Here is a 19,600-nt window from a genome sequence, read left to right as displayed (position 1 = left end):
TGTCACCTCACTTTCCTGTCCTCGGTCCTCCCCCAACCCCCAATCCTGGCTGTAAGCAAAATAAAATCTTTGTCTTCAAGTAGAGCTTTGAGGCCAAATAATGATCCCAAATGCTTTTACAGACCCAATGTCAAAATTGCCAAGATGAACTCAGAATACTGCCTGAGCCATAATGATGCAGCTCTCGCTCTGTCAAGATGCCTTATTCCTAACACCACATTTAAGATCTATTCTTTTAAACAAGCATTGAATAGTCTAGGAATGTTAGCAAGGGTGCTGGCTCTGGCCAACAAGCCTCCGCTGGCGATCTGAAGGACGGAAGCAGATGAGGTTTTAGCCAGCAAGAAAGTAAAACAGCCTCCAGGGTTATAAACTGGATCCATCACACAGGTCAAGGGGCTGGGGACAGAATACCTTTCTGAAGAAAGAAAAACAGTCACTGTGGTATTCCATGAGGGCATATTAAAGAAAAACAAAATGCCAACTCGACCAACACACAAACCATTTCTCCAAGGGCTCCGAAGAAGCCCCACCCAGACAAGGCCAGCCTCCCCAGTGCCAGCACAGGGCCTGGCTGACACTACAACACACACACTACCCACTCCCCCCAAAAAACACACACCGCACACTACCACACACACACACACAAATTTCCTTCCCACTGCAACACATACACTGTAACAAGGAACGCACACAACAACACACACACTCTGCACCAAGGAGTTTATCAAAGCCTGAGAGAGCGGCCAGGTCACCAGGCTTGTGACAGACGGTTACTAGCCACCCACCCGGCACCACGTGACCCCGACCTTCCCCAGCCTCAGTTTCCTCACCGGTAACACGGAGTTGGGGGCCCTACCCCCTGAGCTGCGGTCAAGGCCAGCACCCAGGACTCCAACCCAGAAGGCTTCTGCGGGGAGAAGCGGCCTGAGAGGGCGGGTGGAAGCGCGGGTCCCTCAGGGGATGAGGCCAGCTAGTGGGCCAGGGCGGCAGGGCAGCCCTCAGGGGCTCTGCGGACACCAGGGCAGCAAGCGGCTCCTGTCTCAGGCCTCCACACCGCCATGAGCCTCAACAGGGTCAGCAAACAGCCAAGAACTTTCCACCTCGCGGCCCACGGCCTGCGCGCACCACACCACACAGCATGGCAGACCACACGTTGCGACACCCTGCCGTCATGACGCACCCGCGGACGTGCATGCGTGGGGCGTGCCCAGCGGGCGGGCATGCGCATTCTGGAGCCGGGCCACCTGCGTCCTGGACTTCCACAACCTACTTAGGGTTCCTGCACCTGTGCTCGCTGTGGCCCCCAGGGTGCAGGTCCATGTCGCAGAGGAGGACGTTGAGGCATGTTCCCTCGGTGTGGGGTGTCGGCCCACGCTCTCCAAGTGCGGCCAGAGCCCCTGGCCCTTAGCCGGGCCTTGAGCTAGGCCGTGAACACTTCTCAGCGGGCTGCTCTCCTGAGCAACTGGTGGATGATCCTCCCACTGGTTCTCCAGCCCTGGGGTGATGGCCGCAGCTGGCCTGTGTCCCCCAAAGAACATGGGGGGGAAAGCGCCCTGGGGCCCTTTCCCGGTGCTGAGTGGAAGGAAGGCTGCTGCCCGCCCCAGTAAGCCATGGCGGTTTCCACATGAAGATGAGCACTTGTATCTTTACTATCTTTAGAAGAATCCCTGAAGGAGATTGGCCCCCTTACTTGTGGCTTCAGGTTGTCAAAAGGGGCCACTGATAAGGAAACAGGTTTCTTTTCCAACTCCTTATGAGGCTTGGGGAACACCCGCCGTTTTAAATGTTTCAAGCATATGTTGGTGAGTCCATTTTAATAAGCAGGTTGTGATTTTTTTTAAAGATTTTTTATTGGAAAGTCAGATGTACAGAATGGAGGAGAGACAGAGAAGATCTTCTGTCCTATGGTTCACTCCCCTAGTGACTGCAACGACTGCAGCTGAGCCAATCTGAAGCCAGGAGCCAGGAGCTCTTCCAGGCCTCCCACACGGTCGCAGGGTCCAAGGCTTTGGGCCATCCTGGACTGCTTTCCCAGACCACAAGCAGAGAGCAAGATGGGAACAGGGCTGCTAGGATTAGAACCGGTGCCCTTAATGGGATCCCGGCGTGTTCAAGGCGAGAACTTTAATCACTATCTTGCCGGGACCCAGGTTGTAAAATTTAATATAAAAAGGCAGAGCCAGCTGTAAGCACAGTTGAGAATAATTCCCTCTGCACAATTGCCCGTTTTGACTGTATAGATTGCTTCCAGAAACCTTCCCTCACTTGTTCTGCACCAACAACTGGAGGGTGCTAGCACATGTCTGCTTTTCAGATGGAGAGATTGAGGCTTGCAGACTACCTGCCTGGTGTAGGACCACACACTGGATGACAGTAGCCACAATTCAGGAGCAACACACTCCTTGCTAAAGACTTGTCTGTCCCCACATCCTCAGAGTGGGCCCTCATTTGAGGAACTCATTGCCGTAGTTTCTTTGTATGTGTTCAGGTTCCATGTTTGTGACACCTTCCACTTTCCTCCCAGAGGACCATAGATGGCAAAAAAAAAAAAAAAAAAAAAAAAAGGATAAATGGGGATGCTTCAAGCAGCTCAACAACTCAGCTGCTGGCCCTGCAATGTGTGGCCAGGACCAGCTCAGGACCTGTCACCCGATCTTCTTCCTCCTCCCACAAGTCCTGCCCTGGGGAAGCATTAGCTGTGCAGTGTGCCCACTCCTGCTGAGTTGGTCTCTTAACTCTTTCCTGGAGTGTTTTGAATAGTGGATTGTCCTGAGCAAGTTGATCTTATTCCTTCCCCAGTCTCATACGAGTATTAGCTGATTCTGCCAAAGGTCAGCCTCGAGTAGACATGTTTTTTAAAGATTTATTTATTTTTATTGGAAAGGAAGATATACAGAGAGAAGGAGAGACAGGAAGATCGTTTATCCGATGATTCACTCCCCAAGTGACCACAACAGCCAGAGCTACACAGATCTGAAGCCAGGATCCAGGAGCTTCTTCCAAGTCTCCTACATGGGTGCAGGATCCCAAGGATTTGGGCCATCCTTGTTTGCTTTCCCAGGGCACAAGCAGTGAGCTAGATAGGAATTTGGTCTGCCAGGTTTAGAACTGGTGTCCATATGGGATCCTGGAGCATTCAAGGTGAGGACTTTAGCTGCCAGGGGCCCTAGAGTAACACTTTCAATTACTTTATTCATTTATAGCCCCAACTTCATGCGATTATCATTTATTGATCACCCAGTGTGTGCTACAAGCACTACAGCCATTCATTGTTTCCTCCTTGTAATTTCCCTATGAAGGGAGACTTGGGGGTTGGGAGAGGTCAAGTTACTCAAGTTACATAGCCAGAGGATGCAGGGTCTTTTGAACTGGTGTTTCTCTGACTGCACAGCCTCTGCTTGCCTCCATATGCTAACAGCAAATGGACTATTAGAGAGAACATAGTAAACCACACAGAGGAGGAGGAGTCCCAGTTTGCTCAGAAGAGCTAATGAGGTGGTTGTGAATGAACACTAAATCTGAGTGAGCAAAAAAGGGAGTGGGACAAGAGAGCCACACTCTTCTTCCTCCAAGGGAGACTCTCAAGGGAAAAGGAAAGGCAACTAATTTTTCTTACTTTCAGACCCAAAGGTCATTTCCCCTGTCAGGTCTTTAGGAGAGTTTTGAGGAGTGGGCATTTGGTCTAGCAGATAAGATGCCTGCTTCCAACATCAAAGTTCGTGTTCTCTTCACTTCCCAGTTCTGGCTCCTTACTCCAACTTCCTGCTGAAGCAGATCCTGGCAGACAATGGTGATGGCTAAAGTACTTGGGGACCTGTCACCCAGGTTAGAGACCCAGATTGGGTTCCCAGCTTCTGGCCTTGTGCCCGTGCAGGGGCTGTGGCAGGTATCTGACCAGTGAACCAGCAGCTAGGAGCTCAGTCTCTTTCTTGTTCATTGTTTTTAAAAGACAGATAACGAGAGAGAAATCCATCTGCCATCCATTGACTCATGCCTCAAATGCCTGTGACAGCCAGTGCTGGGCAGGCCGAAGCCAGGAACCTGGAACTGCATCTGGATCATCCGTGTGGATGGCAGGCACTCACATACCTGCTGCCTCCCAGGGTGTGCACTGGCAGGAAGCTGCAATTGGCAGCAGAGCCAGGACTTGAGCCCTGCTGGTTCTCTGATAGGAGATGCACAAAATATCCCAAGCAGCATTTCTAACACTGTGCCAACTTCCTGCTCCTTTTTGCCTCTTTTTCTCTGTGTCTCAAATATTTGAAGAAATAAAGTTTGAATAAACAAGAATATCAAAAGCAAAATATAAGGGGCTAGTGTTGTGGTACAGTGGATATAGCCATCTCCTACAATGCCAGTAAAGAACCTGGATGTTCTCTGCCTTTTGTGATTCTGCCTGAATAGCTTAGTTGGGGGCTGTGTGAACTCCAGGCCTGATTAGTTACTAGAAAGAGGGGGGAATGAAGAGCCTGGATGTTTTCTGCCTTTTGTGATTCTGCCTTAATGGCTTGGCTGGGGACTGTGTGAACTCCAGGCCTGACAGTCTATGTGACACCCGGCAGGATACCTGGCAGGCCATGTAGGCAGACCACCCCTCAGAAAGGAAGTACCTGGTGTTTGATAAGATCCACCACCCTATAGCTGATCGATTTGTACTTTTTGAAAGTTGCTTGCTTCAAACCCACCAATAGAAGCCTGCTAAATCAGGACTGTATAATTAATAGCCTGAAATGTATAAGAACTGGGGGACTTGGGCCCTCTCTCTGGCTGGCGCGCTTCTTTTTGCCTTCCCTGCGGATCCTGCAGGGGCCGCCCCTCCCCCAGCCCAGCCATGCTGGGCTTGGGGAGGTGGCTGAGAGACCCAGGCTAATCTGAATAAATCACCTTTATGCCTTAGCATAAGATGATTATCTGGGCAATTCAAAATCCGGCACAACACCAGCATCCGATACAAGCGCTGGTTTGTGTCCAAGCTGCTCCATTTCTGATCCATCTCCCTTCTAATGGTCTGGGAATCTCAGAAGGAGATGGCCCAAGTGTTTATGCTCCTTTACTCACAGGGGAGACCTGGATGAAGCTCCTGGATCCTGAATTCAGCCTTAACCTTCTCTAGTTATTGCAGCTACCTAGGAAGTGAACTAGTGAATGGAATATTTTCTTTCTCTTGTCTCTCTCTTTCTTTCTCCCGCTTCCTATCTTTCCTCTCTTTGTAACTCTGACTTTCAAAAAAATCATTTTAAAAGCTAGAAAAACAATTCTCCTACATAGTGTATTCATGCATTCTGTAACCATTCAACACATATCGAGCACCTGCCATCCATACATTCCAAGATTCAAACCCTGTAAAATGGTAACAATTCTTCAGTGTTGTCATCCCATGTGAAGATGTGTCCAAACTGTTCCAGAAGCACATAGGCTGTGATGATCACCCCACTTGGGGGCATTCTGATGACAAAAGGCACAGCCACATTTACCCAAAGTCTTAAAAGTTGAGTTGAAATTTGCAATTTATCTGCAAAAGGGGGAAGCATTCAAGGAAAAGGGACTGATGGATTGTGCTAAGGCAAGAATGCAAGTGCAGTGCTTGAGGACTGGGATGTCATTTGACAGTGGGAAGGGCAGGCCTGCCATGTGTCAGCCAACCTGAGGAGGAGATCCCAGAACTCAGGGCTGAAGGGACAGGAGCCACACATAGGGAGTGGGAACAGGAGTCTGGGAGGAAACTTTCGCAGAGTGAAGAGGGTTCGGGGAAAGGAGGGAATTTGTGGAGATGTTCCAGGGAGAGGACAGCTGCTGAGCAAACACCAACAGAGAGAGACAGGAGAAGGCAGGGCACTCTGCTGTGTTGATCCAGAGGATGGACCCCCAAAGGGGAGTGAACCCATGAAGGCGAGTGCAGGTGGAAACTGGGCTTAAGTTAGAGCCCCAAGAAATGCGGGGGCTGAAGTCTTACCAGAAGTGCTCCCTGTAGATTGATGTAATGGCAGAGCAGCAGCTATCTGTGAGGGTCACATGGGCCAGGCTCCACTGATGGGGTGCAAAATGGCTTGCCTGAGGACACAGCTGGCACACCAGAAGGAGGGATAATTCAGAGCACAGATGTTGGAATTCCTCTCACATCATGCATGCCCTCTTTGCTTTTCAACAGTGATACAGGTAGAAGGTGATATGAGCTTCTGCTCTCTGACATCGTTTTGGGGGGAGAATCTTCTTCAAGTTTCCTTTAGTAGATCTCTGCCCACTCTGAGCTGGACTGTGGTTGCAAATATGTGTCCAATTCAGATGAATTTCTCCAATAGTTCCCCAGATGCAATAATCTCTTGTGAATGTAGATGTGTACACACGCATGCTTATTTATGTTTTCCCATTGACAAAATGGCAGGACTGGGCATGTGACCTAGTGGCGAAGATGTCACTTGGGACTCCTGCAAAGCATAATAGAGTCCTGGGCTCCTGTCCTGACTCTGCTCCCAATACCAGCTTCCTGCTGCTGCTCATCCTGGGAGGCAGCAGGTGATGGCTCAAGTAGTTGGGTCCATGTCACCTTGTAGGAGACCCAGATTGAGTTCCAAGCTTTGGCCTTCCCTAACCTTAGCTGTTGTGCCCATTTGCAGTGTAGCAACAGATGGAGGTATTTTTCTATCTTTCTCAAATTTCTTTTTAACCAAGCACCATATTGTCCTTTGGAATTTAACAAGTATCTACTATGTTCTGGACCCCATTGAAAAGCACTTGCAATAAGGAGAGGAACATGTTCCATGAAACCCTCCCTTCAAAGAGTTTATACTCTACTAGGAAAAAAAAGTGGATGGGTCTGCCTGTCTCACTGTTGTTTTCTATTTATTTGAAAGACAGTTGTCAGAGAGAGAGAGTCAGAGACAGAGAGAGATCTTGCATCTGCTGATTCACTCCACAAAAGAGCACAACTGCTGGGACTGGCCTAGACCAAAGCTCGGACCCTGAAGTCCCATCAGAGTCTTGCATGTGGGTGGCAGGGACCCAAGTACTTGGGCCATCTTCTACTGTTTTTCCAGGCTGTTAGCAAGGAGTTCAATCAAATGTAAAGCAGCTGGGACTCAAATAAGAGCTCAAAAGGGCTGCCAGGGACACAGCAGCTTAACCTGCTGTAACACAATTCTACTCCAAAAATTTCAGAACATTAAAATTTAATAATATTCCACAATATTCACCCTTTTAGAGTATACAATGCAAAGGTCTTTTTTTGTTTTGTTTTTGGTTTTGTACATGGACCAGTTTTGTGGTCATTATCACCATCCAATTTCAAAATATTCTCAAGGAAAATTCCAGTCATTCCTCTTTCCTCTTTTCCTTCAGCCACTAAAAATTACTAAACAACTTACTAGCTTTTTTTTTCAATTCAATGCTGACTATTATACGTAAGTAGAATTTTACCACCTATGTTCTTTGTGTCTGGCTTCCCCAACTCAGCATCGTGCTTTTAAGGTTCATTCAAGGTGTGGCACTTAGCAATAGCTCCTTCATTTCTATGACTGAATTATATTCCATGGTACAGCCATTCCACATTAAGTTTGGATTAAAAAAAATCCTCCATTGTTGAACAGCTGGGTTTTCCCATCTTTTACTATCATGAGAATGATATCTCTGACAAGCTTTGTGTATACATCTTGACTGGGGTTCAGCCAAGAGGAAGGTAAGAAACTCGAGTGACAGAATTGGGGGGGGGCGTGGTAGGACAGGGCGAGAGCATTTGTGAGCAGTTGATGAAGAGGTTAACACAAGGCAAGGTGGGGTGGCTGATGGGGATCTTCTAGGCAGCCTGGAAGTGAATGGGAGGAGAAGAATGATGGATGATGGTGCAATTGCCACAGTGAAGAGAAATGTGGAATTCAGCACTCTGGTGTATAAGCAGGCCATACTCACTCCTGGGACCCATCTAAACCTGATTCCTGGTGTGCAGAGGCTGACACCATGCTCTCTGCCCTCCAGAACTGTAACCTAAATCAGCCTGTTTTCTTCACAAATTATCCAACCTCAGGGGTTTTCTTATAGCAACAATTATGGATGGACTCATTCAGCATCCTAGGAGTAAAGATGCAAGAGAAAAATGGCTGAGTGCATTCAGCGTTGGGTACCAGTGGGTCAGGGAGCACAGAACTCAGTATGCCAGTTCATAAGGTTAGGCCATTATTATTGTTGAGGATGGTGCCAGCAGTAGCTAAACCTCAGCTCATGGCACCAGTGTCCACTATGAGCTCTGATTTGTGCCTTGGCTGCTCTACTTCTGATCCATTTCCCTGCTGACAGCCTGGAAAAGCAGCAGAGAATAGCTCAAGTGCTTGCCTCGGGCCCCTACACCCATGTGAGAGACCTGGACGAAGCTCCAAGTTTTGGATTGGCTCAGCTCTGACCATTAAAGCCTTTTGGGGAATAAACCAATACAATCAATCAATCTCTCTCTCTCTCTCTCTCTCTCTCTCTCTCTCTGTCTTTTCTCTCTGTGATTCTACATTTCAAAAAAAATAAAATAAATCTTACAAAAAACAGGTTATTGTACCAGATTAGGACTCTTGTTAGTCATTCCCTATTTGTCCCTCTACATTCACTACCCTTCTGCCTGCTCTCTGTGGCTTGTGGGTTATCCTCCATGGCCTACGTCAAGGGACTGCTTCATCCATTGGTTGCAGGCTGGGGTCACTGATGGAAACTGGAAGAGTGGAAGGAAAGAGATGCTGGCATTTTTTGGCACTTGTGCCTTGCCCTGGTCCCCACTGTCCTTTGTAGCCTTGTCAACCCCACATACACCTGCATAAACAACATCCCCTTAACTGTTCATATAGTTTACTTGGGCCCTGACTTAAGAAGAGGGAATCCCATGGACAACCCAGCAGGCAGAGAAGAGAGCTATAAAAGGAGTGAGTGGGAAGGGAAAGAAAATTGGAAGTTAGGATTTACCAGATGGATCTCAAGGAGGGATCAATGCGTCCCGCAATACAGCACAACTCAGTGGGTCAGAGAGAGGTCTTGGGGACACTGGGTGCAATTTCCAAAGTGAGTGTCCTCTGCTGTCTTTCACCAGACCCTGCTTCTTAAAATAAAAACTGTTTTTCCACAACAGCCTCCTCAGGCCCCTTGGAGCCTCAGCTGCAGCCTGGCTCCTGCTGGCAGCACTTTCCAGTGACCCATTTGGGATTGGTAGCATCAACACAGAAAAGCTGGGCTTGCTCTGCCCCGCCCCCCCAGTACCCAGCAGGTCCTCAGAGGTTCAGCTACTGGGCCTCAGACTCCTCAGGCTTCCAATTATGGAAGAGAGACACTGGTCTGAAGGGACTCCAGCAAGCCCGGGAGCCAGACACACCCACCGTCCTAGTCTCTGTAATTCAAAACCAGCCCAGGACCTTCCAAAGAGCTCATGGCCTCTATGGCCTAGGAGAACTCAGAGTTACATCTCAGGTAACAGTAATGCAGACTAAATCCTTTTTGGGGCCCCATTACTTTGACCTTGGGTGTGTATGCACTCTTCCCAGTCCCTTCCACTTTTTTTTAAACATTTTATTTTCATTTTATTTAAAAGGCAGAGTGACAGAGAGACAAATAGCAAATGCTTTTCTTTCTGCGAGTTCACTCCCTAATTGTCTGCAATAGCCAGGGCTGGACCAGGTCAGACCCAGGAGCCTGAAGCCCAATCTTGGTCTCGTACAGGTGGCGGGACCCAAGTCCTTGAGCAAGCACCTGATGTGTCCCAGGGTGTGCATTAACAGGAAGCTGAAATTACAAGCAGAGCAGCTAGGATTGGACCCGTCTCCCTGACAAAGAATACAGGTGTGCCAGGTGAGACTTAACAACTATGTCAAATACCTATCTTCCCTTCCTGTTTCTTTCAATAGATTCAAGTCAGAAATCACGTTTTAGTTACTCTTGGAAAAATGACCAGTCTTGGCCCCTGGAAAAGACTCAATATAATCTCCCTCTTATTCAAAAAGTTCCTATAAATCAATGAGAGAAGCAGTTTCTCCAAATAAGCATGTGATTAGCCAATATAGAAATGCTTATTTTGGGAGCTGGCCTTGCACGTAGTGCATAAAGCCACCACCAGCAATGCTGACTTCCTACATGGGTGCTGGTTCTAGTCCAGACTACTCTATTCCTGATCCAGCTCCCTGCTATTGAGTCTGGGGAAACAAGAGGATGAGGGCCTGAAGTATTAGGACTCCTGACATCACATGGGGGACATAGATGATGCTCTTGGCTTTGGCCTGGCCCATCCCTGGCTGTTGTGGCCATTTGGCAAGTGAACCAGTGGGTGGAAGATCTTGATTTTTTGCTCTCTCTCTCTCTCTCTCTCTCTCTCTCTCTCTCTCTGTGTAACTCTGACTTTCAAATAGATAAGTTAATTTTTAAAATGTTTATTTTTGAATGATTCAGCCACATAATTGAAATAAATACTCAAGATAGCACAGGGGGAATGCAGTGACCAGTGTATGCAGAGATCAGGTCCCTTACGCCTACGCAGAGGTTAGGACTGGTGGACGGAGTTTCTTGTGACAAATAGAAGCCAATATGAATATAGCGATTGATGGCGTTTAAAGTAACATTTACTTAGTGCTTAAAATGTGTGGTATACTGGGTCCAAAGCGGTGGTCTAGCAACTAAAGTTTTCGCCTTGCACATGCCGGGATCCCACTTGGGTGGCGGTTCATGTCCCGGTAGCCCTGCTTCCCATCCAGCTCCCTATTTGTGGCTTGGGAAAACTCAGGAGGACAGCCCAAAGCCTTGGAATCCTGCAACCACATAGGAGACCTGAAAGAGGCTCCAGGCTCCTAACTTAAGATTGGCTTAGCTCCGGCTGTTGGGGCCACTTGGAAAGTGAATCAACAAATGGAAGATCTTCTTCTCTGTCTCTCCTCCTCTCTGTATATCTCACTTTCGAACATAAATAAACAAATCTTTTTTTTTAAAAAAAAGTGTGAAATATTATCCTGAGGCCTTTCCAAATGTCTCATTTATTTCTCACAATGCTCTAAGAGGTGGATGTTGTGGCCACCTAAAAGTGTCACTGGTCCCTCCCAGGTGCACATGTAAAGGAAGCTAAAATGAGAAACAAAGCTGGGATTTGAACCCAGGCACTCCAACAAGGGATATGGGCATTTCCAGCAGGTTCAAACTGCTGCACCAAAGGCCTGCCCCATGATGCCCAGAAGAAAATGATAATAAAGCAAAAAAGAGGTTAAGTCGTTTGCCACAGAGACTGTGACTGGCATTTCACATTCTCAAGGAAATGAAAATGACCAATTAAAATCTTCAAAGATGCTCAGCTTCCGAAGGGGTCAGGGAACTGAAAATGTAAATGCTAACAGCTTCCGTTTTCATTTATCCAGTGGGCAGGCAAACTTCCAGGGAGACAATGTCTTCAGCCTTGGAGTTGGGGGCTGACACTTGCACCATCTACTTGTGAAAGCATGAATTGCTCCAAACTTTCACAAAAACAGCCAGGGCAGAATCTAGTGAGGTTCTTTATGCACACACACACACACACACACACACACACAGACTGCATTTTCAATAAAAATAAGTAAAACTTAAAAAAAAAATTGACCAACAATTTCGATGGTGGTCAATAGAAACAATATGTTTCACATTCCTATATTTTCATTTATTATTTTGAAAGGTGGAGATATAGAGACAGAGAAATGTTCCATCTGCTGATTCACTGTCCATATACCTGCACAGCTGAAGACACGAGATTGGGACTGAATATGGGTTTCTTATGAGTGGCAAGAACTCAAGCATTTTGGCCATCACCTGCTGCCTCACAGATTACACATGTGCAGGAAGCCAGAACCAGTGGTAGGACCAGGGGTGAGCCAAGAACAACGACATAAGAGGCAGGAGTATCAGGCTGCATGTTAACCATTGAATCAAATGCCTATCCTCCTATGTTTGTATAATTTTAAGAAACTTTCTGGGGGCATTATGGTGGCTCAATTGGTTAACCTGTGGCACTACATCCCTTATGGGCATCAGTTTCTGTCCTGGCTACTCCACATCCCATCCAGCTCCCTGCTTGTGGCCTGGGAAAGCAGCAGAGGACGATCCAAAGCCTTGGGCCCCGTACCCAGTTGGAAGTTGAATCAGCTCAGCTCTAGCCATTGAGGCCATTGTGGGACTAAACCAGTAGGCAGAATATCTTTCTGTCTTTCCTTCTCTCTCCGTAAAATCTGCCTGTCAAGTAAAAGTAAAACAAATCTTAAAAAGGATAAAAAAAATCCTATGTGTGTGTGTGTTTCTCTCATTCATTACTGTACAGAACAGCGATGTTCAAGCAGGCATGCTTTTGTTCCCAAAGGGGACACGGGCAATGATCAATGGTATTTTTAGTCATCATGTTGGGGAGTGCTAACAGCCTAACTGCTGAATCCTACAACACATACTGAATAGCCTCACTACTTCCCTTCATAAATGTCAGGTATAGTGGATTTGAGAAACTCTGGTACAGAGAAAATCATAAAACCCCAATTCTTAAACTTTTTCTTTACACATCTGTGTTGACTTACTAAATAGGCATTTCTTTTGGCAACTAAAATGTTATCCTATAACATAAAAAATAAGCTTGGAGCAGGAGTGGCTGACTGCTCCCCAAGGCAACCTTAGGGAGCCGGGATGTGAGTGGAGGGTGGGAGAGCTGGGGGCACTGGGGTGGCTGGGGATGCTCTGCAGCCTCCTCCTGGCTCACTGCATAATCAGGACAATCCCAGGGTGAAGTGGTGGCTGTTCCTGTGTTGGCCAAGGGTTATTATGTGCGAAATGAGCCTCAACTCATTTCTCCTTTATAGCCTGGAATACATCATCTGTGTCAGGCAGCGGGGAATTCTAGCACATTAGAGCTCCCTATCTCACTGCTCTGCTCTGGGCTGAAACAAACTGGCTGTACAGAGTTCCTAGGCTGGATTTGCATGTCCAGGAGTGTGGTCCTCAGGGCAGGACTTCCCTATCTTGGCCACCTCCTTTGTTCCGAGAGTGCATCTTGAGCCCTGGGTGGATTCCACAGAGCACTTCAGGGAATACTAACTAGTCTGTCTGCTTTTACTGGCAGGACATGGTGCCCGAAAGGGCAGAAAACAAAAACAATTGGCTGACAAGGCTCTTATGGCCAACTGTTTTCCAGACCAATTATTTTTTTTTTCTCAGCAAAAAAACAAATCATGGGTACAAATCAATGATAAATCTTTGGGGACCATTCTGTGGCATTAGATAATTTCCCCACTAGCATCTGAGCAGTTGCAGCAGACTTGGGGAGAAGGGTGTAATAGTGGAAGCCATTCAAAGCAAAACCCATGTTTGAATAATCAACTTACTTTGGTCTCAGGGTAGATTTTTTTTTAGTAACATAATCAAGATGGAACATCAACTTTCCAATGTGCCTCAAATTGCTCTCGCTGGGGAAGCCCTATAAATCAATTGGATATACTCCATACAAGTAATGAATGTACTAAAAATTACCGGGTGCTATTATATGCCAGACCTCTACAAGGAACTAAATTCCATGATGAATACAGCCTTGTGCCTACTTTGAAGGGATTTTCCATATGGTGGAGAAATGCAGATATTGCGTGAAACAAGAGGGCACTGGAGATACACTGACAACTGGGGGGGAACCAAGTGTGAGCAACTGATGGTGTTTTACAAAGCACTGCATGCCCACTCTTGGAAACTTTACACACCTTAGCCTGCAAGGAACAGCGAGCTACTGAGAAGACATTTTCTGTTTTCTTTTTTTTTTTTAAGATTTATTTTTATTTGGGATATATCTTACAGGGATTAGGGGAGACAGATAAGGATCTTACAGCTGCTGGTTCACTTCCTAAATGGCCGCAAAGACCATAGCTGATCTGAAGCCAGGAGCTTCTTCTGAGTCTCCCACGTGATTACGGGGTCCCAAGGACTAGAGCCATACTCTACTGTTTTTCCAGACCATAAACAGGGAACTGGATAGGAAGTGGAACACACAAAACACGAACCTGTGCCCATGTGGAATGGCAGTATTGCAGGCAGAAGATTAGCTTGTTACACCACTGCACAGATCACAGCCCATGCTTAAGTTTAAATCATTCAGGTTTGGCCGTGGGATTGGGGTAAAAGCAGCTCCCTGCAGTGTGGTGGCTGTAGGGGGTGCCCCAGCCAGGCCAGACCCAATGCTGGACACTCAGGCCAAAGTCACTGCCGAAAGGTGGTGACCGAGTCCTAGGTTTGGGCAGCCAACACACCAAGTGGTGCCAGGCTCTGCCTGCTGGCTGCCTGGCGGCAAACTGCGGTTTTAGGATATGTAATTGCTGCCTAGGGACATCCATGGATAAGGCCAGTGTGAGTGTAGGTGGGGGATGAATTCTGGGTGATTCCCAGCAACAGGGTCATGCAACTTTCTGGCAAGCGTGGGGACTGAGACCTGCTGGTTTGGAGGAAAAAGTCCATATCTATTTGGGCCAGACGGATTCACCAGCCTACATGGGAATCCTGAGATGGGCTGTTAGCGTAGAGCATCACTGACTGCCACACACCAGTCCACGTGAAAGCTATGGATGGGGGTCTGTCTGGCAGGACTAGGTGCCAGTACCTGACTGAGTGGTGGAACAGTGGACGGGCCACACTTGGCAGGATCAAGATACTAACCAGCATGCAAGAGAACCAGGTCCGGGGGGAGATTTGGTGGGGGAAGTGTGGGCCGAACCCTGTGGAAATACAAGTCCCTCTGGTTAGCTCGTGAGCTGGGGTGGCAATGGGCTGAGCTAGGTGTGACCGTGGAACTTGCCATTACTTACGGGTAAAGGAACTGACAACAGTCTAGGCAGGTCACGGCAGCAGCATCTGAATGTGCATCCTAAAATAGGATGTGGGGTGGGTCGAGCTGCAACTGGAAGGGGCTGACTGGGCCGCGCCAAGCAAACCTCAACTCACAAGGAAGAACAGAAATCAGGATGGAGCACAGGTCATGTCAAACTAGGCTCTTACACTGACTGGTCTGCATTAGCCAGGGATACCAGGCCACAGCATCGAAGGCAAAGGCTGAGACAGGTCAGAGGCTAAGTCAACTGGGTCAGAGCAACCACTGGCACATGTGTGATCTAGGGCAGGGCATAAGCTCTGTTGGGGAGCTATGAGAGTACACCCTTGCTGGGTTGGGGTTCCCACAGGAGAGTGCGGGGGCCAGGGTGGGGGCTGCATTCTGGTTTGGATATGGCTGCAATCTCCCTTGGCACAAGTGTGAACTGGGGCTGAATACACATAGCCGGGCTAGATGCCAGCACCATCTGATGCTCTGGAAAACCTGGATGGATGTAGGATGAACTAGGCTAGGTCTCTGCCCCACTGAGCCATGTGTGAGCAGTGTCTGGGTATGGACGATCCTTGGCTGGGCTGAAACATACAATGGTAAAAACCGGAGTGGACTGAAGGCCAGCAAGGAGGGCTGGCCCATGGACCCACCAGTTTGCACAAGATCTGGCATAGGGAGAGGTTCTGATGGAGGAACTTTGGAAACTTCTCTGTCAGGACACAGTCCCTGCAGGTGAGTGCAAGAACCACAAGAGGGAGCAACCCAGACCAGACCAGAGAAAGATACCCACCCACTGGCATGCATTTGGCTGAACTAGTTTACATCACCCACTGGTGAATCCTTAGCACCAGAATGGAGTGTGGGTCAGGCCAGGTTTGGTCATGACACAAACCAGTGCACATTGTGGAATGCCAAGGTGCGGTGAGCCATGCAAGATGTGGCTGCAATGACCAACCAGCACACATGAGAACCAGGGAGGGAGGGGGCAAAGCCAGCAGAGGCAATGTAGGCTCCCCTGCTGGACAGCCACTCCCACTGGAGAGTGTGGGTTGACCAGACCATGAAGGGCTAAACACCTGCGGGTCTCATGTGAGCTAGATCAGGGAAAAGCCAGGTTGGGATGACTGCTCCAACTGCTGCAAGCAAAAATTAGAGTGGGTGAGGGTTGGCTGGGGTTTGCCGCAGCATTAGCTGGCAGAGGCTGGCACTGGCGGCTGAATCTGTCAAGTTAAACTCCAGAACTATCTGGAGAGTGCATAATCAGGGAGTGGGAGTGGTCTAATAGGGAAATAGTGGGCACTTCCCTCTTGGGTTACCACTCCCACTGGAGAGCATGAAAATCAGGACTGGGGCACAGGTTGCAAGACAGGCACCTGCCAGTATGTGTGTGGGTTGGATAGTAGGGCAGGTTAGGTTGAACTAGGCTTCAATGCCGATTGACATGTACAAGAGCTAAATGAGATGTGGGACAGACTGAATATGTCTGCTGTACATAGTGGGAACCAGAGTAGGGGGCAGGCTTGGTGGGGGTTATAGGGAGTTGCCCCAACCAAGCTGAAGCTCCCACTGGTTTGCGTGAGGGCCGAGCATGAAGTGGATAGGATCGGGCTGGACTACAACAACCATTGGTTCGCGTGGAAGACAGGGCTGGAAACAGAACTGACCCAGCAATTGCAACGACCAGCACGTGTATAAACTGATTGGGACGATGCACTGTGCCAGACTCTATACTGGCAAGCACACACAAGAATCAGGTCTGGGATCATATCAGGCGAAGTTTCTTTGGAGATCACTCCAACTGAACTGCTCAGCTCAGAACCCCAACCATGAAGAGACTATGTCAGTCAGTGGACTCTGAATAGATTTCATCGCAATTGGAACAGCGAGAGTGGCAGCAATTCAGAACTGTTGAACTATTGAAACTGCTTGAGCAGGACCCTTGGCGTGTGTCTCACATCTGGGACCTGGGATGGGTGGGAGGCTGGGTGAGGCTTCTCCCTTTGTTTCTCCCCTGATCCCAGATACAGGGGGAAAAAATGATGATATTAGTGTGGAAACAATGGTATTACCCATTTTCCTGTAGCCCTTGACTCTTTGTACCCTAATCAACTTTGTAAGATTAAAAAATTAATTAATAAAAAAGTTTAAATCATTCATGCCCACCCAGTGTTCCGAAAGAAGCAGACTACCGTCTTCAGCTGCCTCCAGGACCCAGTCCGACTAGCAGGTAAGACTCCCAGACTTCGCCCAAATCTAGCGTTACTAAACACCAAACCCAAAGCTCCCATCACCGACTGGACAACGTCGACACAGAACTCGACCTGCGCAGTAGAGCTCCTCGCGCCCCTCCCCGCCCTGCGAAAGTCACGTGGTCTAGGGAGCTGGTAGGAAGCGGAAAATTAGCTAGGAGAAGGAAGCCCCGCCCCGGAAGTCCCGCCCATCTGTAGAGGTTCTTTGCGGAAGTGGCGCTGTGTGTCGCGGGCTTGATGGCTTCAAGGTTACTTCGGGGAGCTGGGGCACTCGCTGCCCAGGCCCTGAGGGCCCGTGCACCCCACGGGGCGGCTGCCGTGCGCTCCATGGCTTCTGGAGGTACTCGGCGCCGCGGCGGCAGGGACCGTTGTCGTTCTCCAATACCGGGGTGTTTGGTGCTAAGGGCGGGAAGCGGGGCGCGCTGTGGGCCCGGGGTGACCCCGTCAGGGCCGCGGGGTGTCCTCGGGCCCTCGGGGGGCGTTGTACTGTAATTCGGGGCTTGCGCTGCCGCCGCCCACCTAACAGAATGCTCGTCAGGGGTGACCTTGTGGGGGAGGGGGCGGGCGGGGATCGCCAGCCGGGGGTCCCCGCCCCGCGTCCGCCCTGAGCCGAACGGACGGTGGGCTGGAAGGTGGACGAACTTTTGGGGTTCGTGACTGGGCCGTCCTGCGATGAAGATCAGGGATGCAGAGAGAGCCCCGGAATGCCTCAGGCAGAGGCCGCCGTGTGGCGTTTGCCCTTCTGGATCGTTCGAGAACGTAATCCGTGTGTCTTCTTTTAGGGGGTGTCCCGACCGATGAGGAGCAGGCCACCGGGCTGGAGCGGGAGATCATGATGGCCGCGCGGAAGGGCCTGGTGAGCAGTCCCCACTGCCTTCTCTGTCTTCCGCGGGGCTCGGGGAGAACCGCTGTTCTTGCTGGGTGCCTTTGATCCAGGAGGCCTGGCTTGTGGGACGAGCCCCCTGAGCTGAGGTCCTGCAAGCTGGAGGCCTGTGTGCCTAGTGGTGTAATTCTTTTTTTTTTTTTTTTTTGCAGGACCCGTATAACTTGTTACCCCCAAAGGCAGCTTCTGGCACCAAGGAAGACCCTAATTTAGTCCCTTCCATCACCAACAAGCGGATAGTGGGCTGCATCTGTAAGTCCCTACCTGGTTTCTTTATGAGCCGCTTCACACCGTGTGTGTGTCCGCACGCGTGTGTTTGAGACGGTATGAATGTAAAGCTCGTGTGATATATGTTTACGTAAGTTGTTGTTCCAAGGGCCCCGACCCTCAAGCCCAGGTAGTTATCCTGACTGCAAAGAGACAGGGGAGAGGCAGCAAACCTGGCTGGGTCCCCTGGAGGTGCATCAGGAACTTAAGGTTTTCATCAGAACATCTTCCTGGGCCTTCCCTATGAGGCACTGGGCGTGTGTCCCAGCATGGAGCCTGCTTCGGAGGTCTCCGTAGGCAAGGGAATTGTTGGAACTCTCAGTGACCTTGGTGTGAGGTCAGTGTAGAACGCCGGCAGACGCAGGGCCTGTTTCTTCACCCAGAGCCTGGAGAGGAGAGTCTGAGCTGATGCCCTCAGGTGCCAACTTGGATGACTTGCAGCCACCTTTTGTCCTTTCAGGTGAAGAGGACAACAGTGCTGTCATCTGGTTCTGGCTGCACAAAGGCGAGGCCCAGCGATGCCCTAGCTGTGGAACCCACTATAAGCTGGTGCCTCACCAGTTGGCCCACTGAGTCCCTGCACTAACTGAATCAAAATGTGCTGTAAGGTTTCTTCTTCCAATAAAGGTTAGCCATTGTGTTGGCGCCTCCTCCCACAGGTGACTGGTCTTCTATTTTGGGGTAGGTATGGATGATTTTTATATGGGAAAATACTATTTGCTAATGCTAGCTTCCTACCCACTTAGAGTATGCAACCAGTGTGTACTGGTTAGATTAAATTTGAGTAAATTTAACAACCCATAACACCAGTGATTGGAACCACTTGCTACAGGGAAAAGGGTGGGCTGTGGAGTCAGGCTCCATCCTTTGTGTCAAAGGATTGGATATGTCTATAGAAAAATAAACATCTTGGAAATAACGTAAGAGCCTGGCTGTGATAATAGATCCTCACAGTGTCACAGATTGAGTGGCATAGTGACAACAGGTACAGATCTCAGTTTGAAAGTATGAGTTCATTGAGGTACCCACAGTGACATTCATCATGTGGAATGAATCTAGAAACCAGTGGCCGGGATTCTCCAAATAAATGATCAGACATGTGGATATTAGAAAAAAATAGAGAACCTATAGGGTGAAATAGATGGTTTGTGTCTTGGTTGTTCCACTCATACTGTAGCTCCCTACTAGTGAGCTTGGGAAAAGCAGCAGGAGATGGCTCAAGTGCTTGGGCCGCTATGTCCATATTGGAGACCTGGAGGAAGTGCCTGGCTCCAGCCTAGCTCAGCCATAGCCATTGCAGCCACTTGAGGAGTGAACCAGTAGATGGAAAATTCTTTTCTCTCCCTCTCTCTTACTCTGATTTTGAGATGAATGGATAATGCTTTAAAG

The 19,600-nt window shown here is 49.0% G+C and overlaps 2 protein-coding genes across 2 annotated transcripts in view; one reads left to right on the top strand and one right to left on the bottom strand.

Moving 5' to 3' along the window:
- Positions 1–1,082, bottom strand: part of FAM178B (family with sequence similarity 178 member B) — a 137,048-nt gene extending 135,966 nt beyond the window's left edge. Inside the window, exon 1 of the mRNA XM_058667570.1 lies at positions 834–1,082. The gene's annotated coding sequence lies outside the window, so the exon portion shown is untranslated. The remainder of the gene's footprint in view (positions 1–833) is intronic.
- A 16,160-nt stretch (positions 1,083–17,242) lies between these two features.
- Positions 17,243–18,867, top strand: LOC101535381 (cytochrome c oxidase subunit 5B, mitochondrial). The gene is made up of 4 exons (XM_004590771.3): positions 17,243–17,401; positions 17,844–17,917; positions 18,097–18,196; positions 18,672–18,867. The coding sequence occupies exons 1-4, from the start codon at positions 17,299–17,301 to the stop codon at positions 18,782–18,784; spliced, it is 390 nt and encodes a 129-aa protein (XP_004590828.1). The 5' UTR covers positions 17,243–17,298; the 3' UTR covers positions 18,785–18,867.
- The last annotated feature ends 733 nt before the right edge of the window (positions 18,868–19,600 follow it).

Source organism: Ochotona princeps, chromosome 8 (assembly GCF_030435755.1).
Source record: "Ochotona princeps isolate mOchPri1 chromosome 8, mOchPri1.hap1, whole genome shotgun sequence".
Lineage (NCBI taxonomy): Eukaryota > Metazoa > Chordata > Mammalia > Lagomorpha > Ochotonidae > Ochotona > Ochotona princeps.
This window is presented reverse-complemented; position numbering and strand designations above follow the sequence as displayed.

Bases quoted from the DNA above. Each gene is read 5' to 3' on its own strand.
- LOC101535381 (XM_004590771.3), top strand. From the start codon at position 17,299: ATGGCTTCAAGGTTACTTCGGGGAGCTGGGGCACTCGCTGCCCAGGCC. The intron at 17,402-17,843 runs GTACTCGGCGCC...GTCTTCTTTTAG, and splicing joins GCGCTCCATGGCTTCTGGAG to GGGGTGTCCCGACCGATGAG. The intron at 17,918-18,096 runs GTGAGCAGTCCC...TTTTTTTTGCAG, and splicing joins TGGCCGCGCGGAAGGGCCTG to GACCCGTATAACTTGTTACC.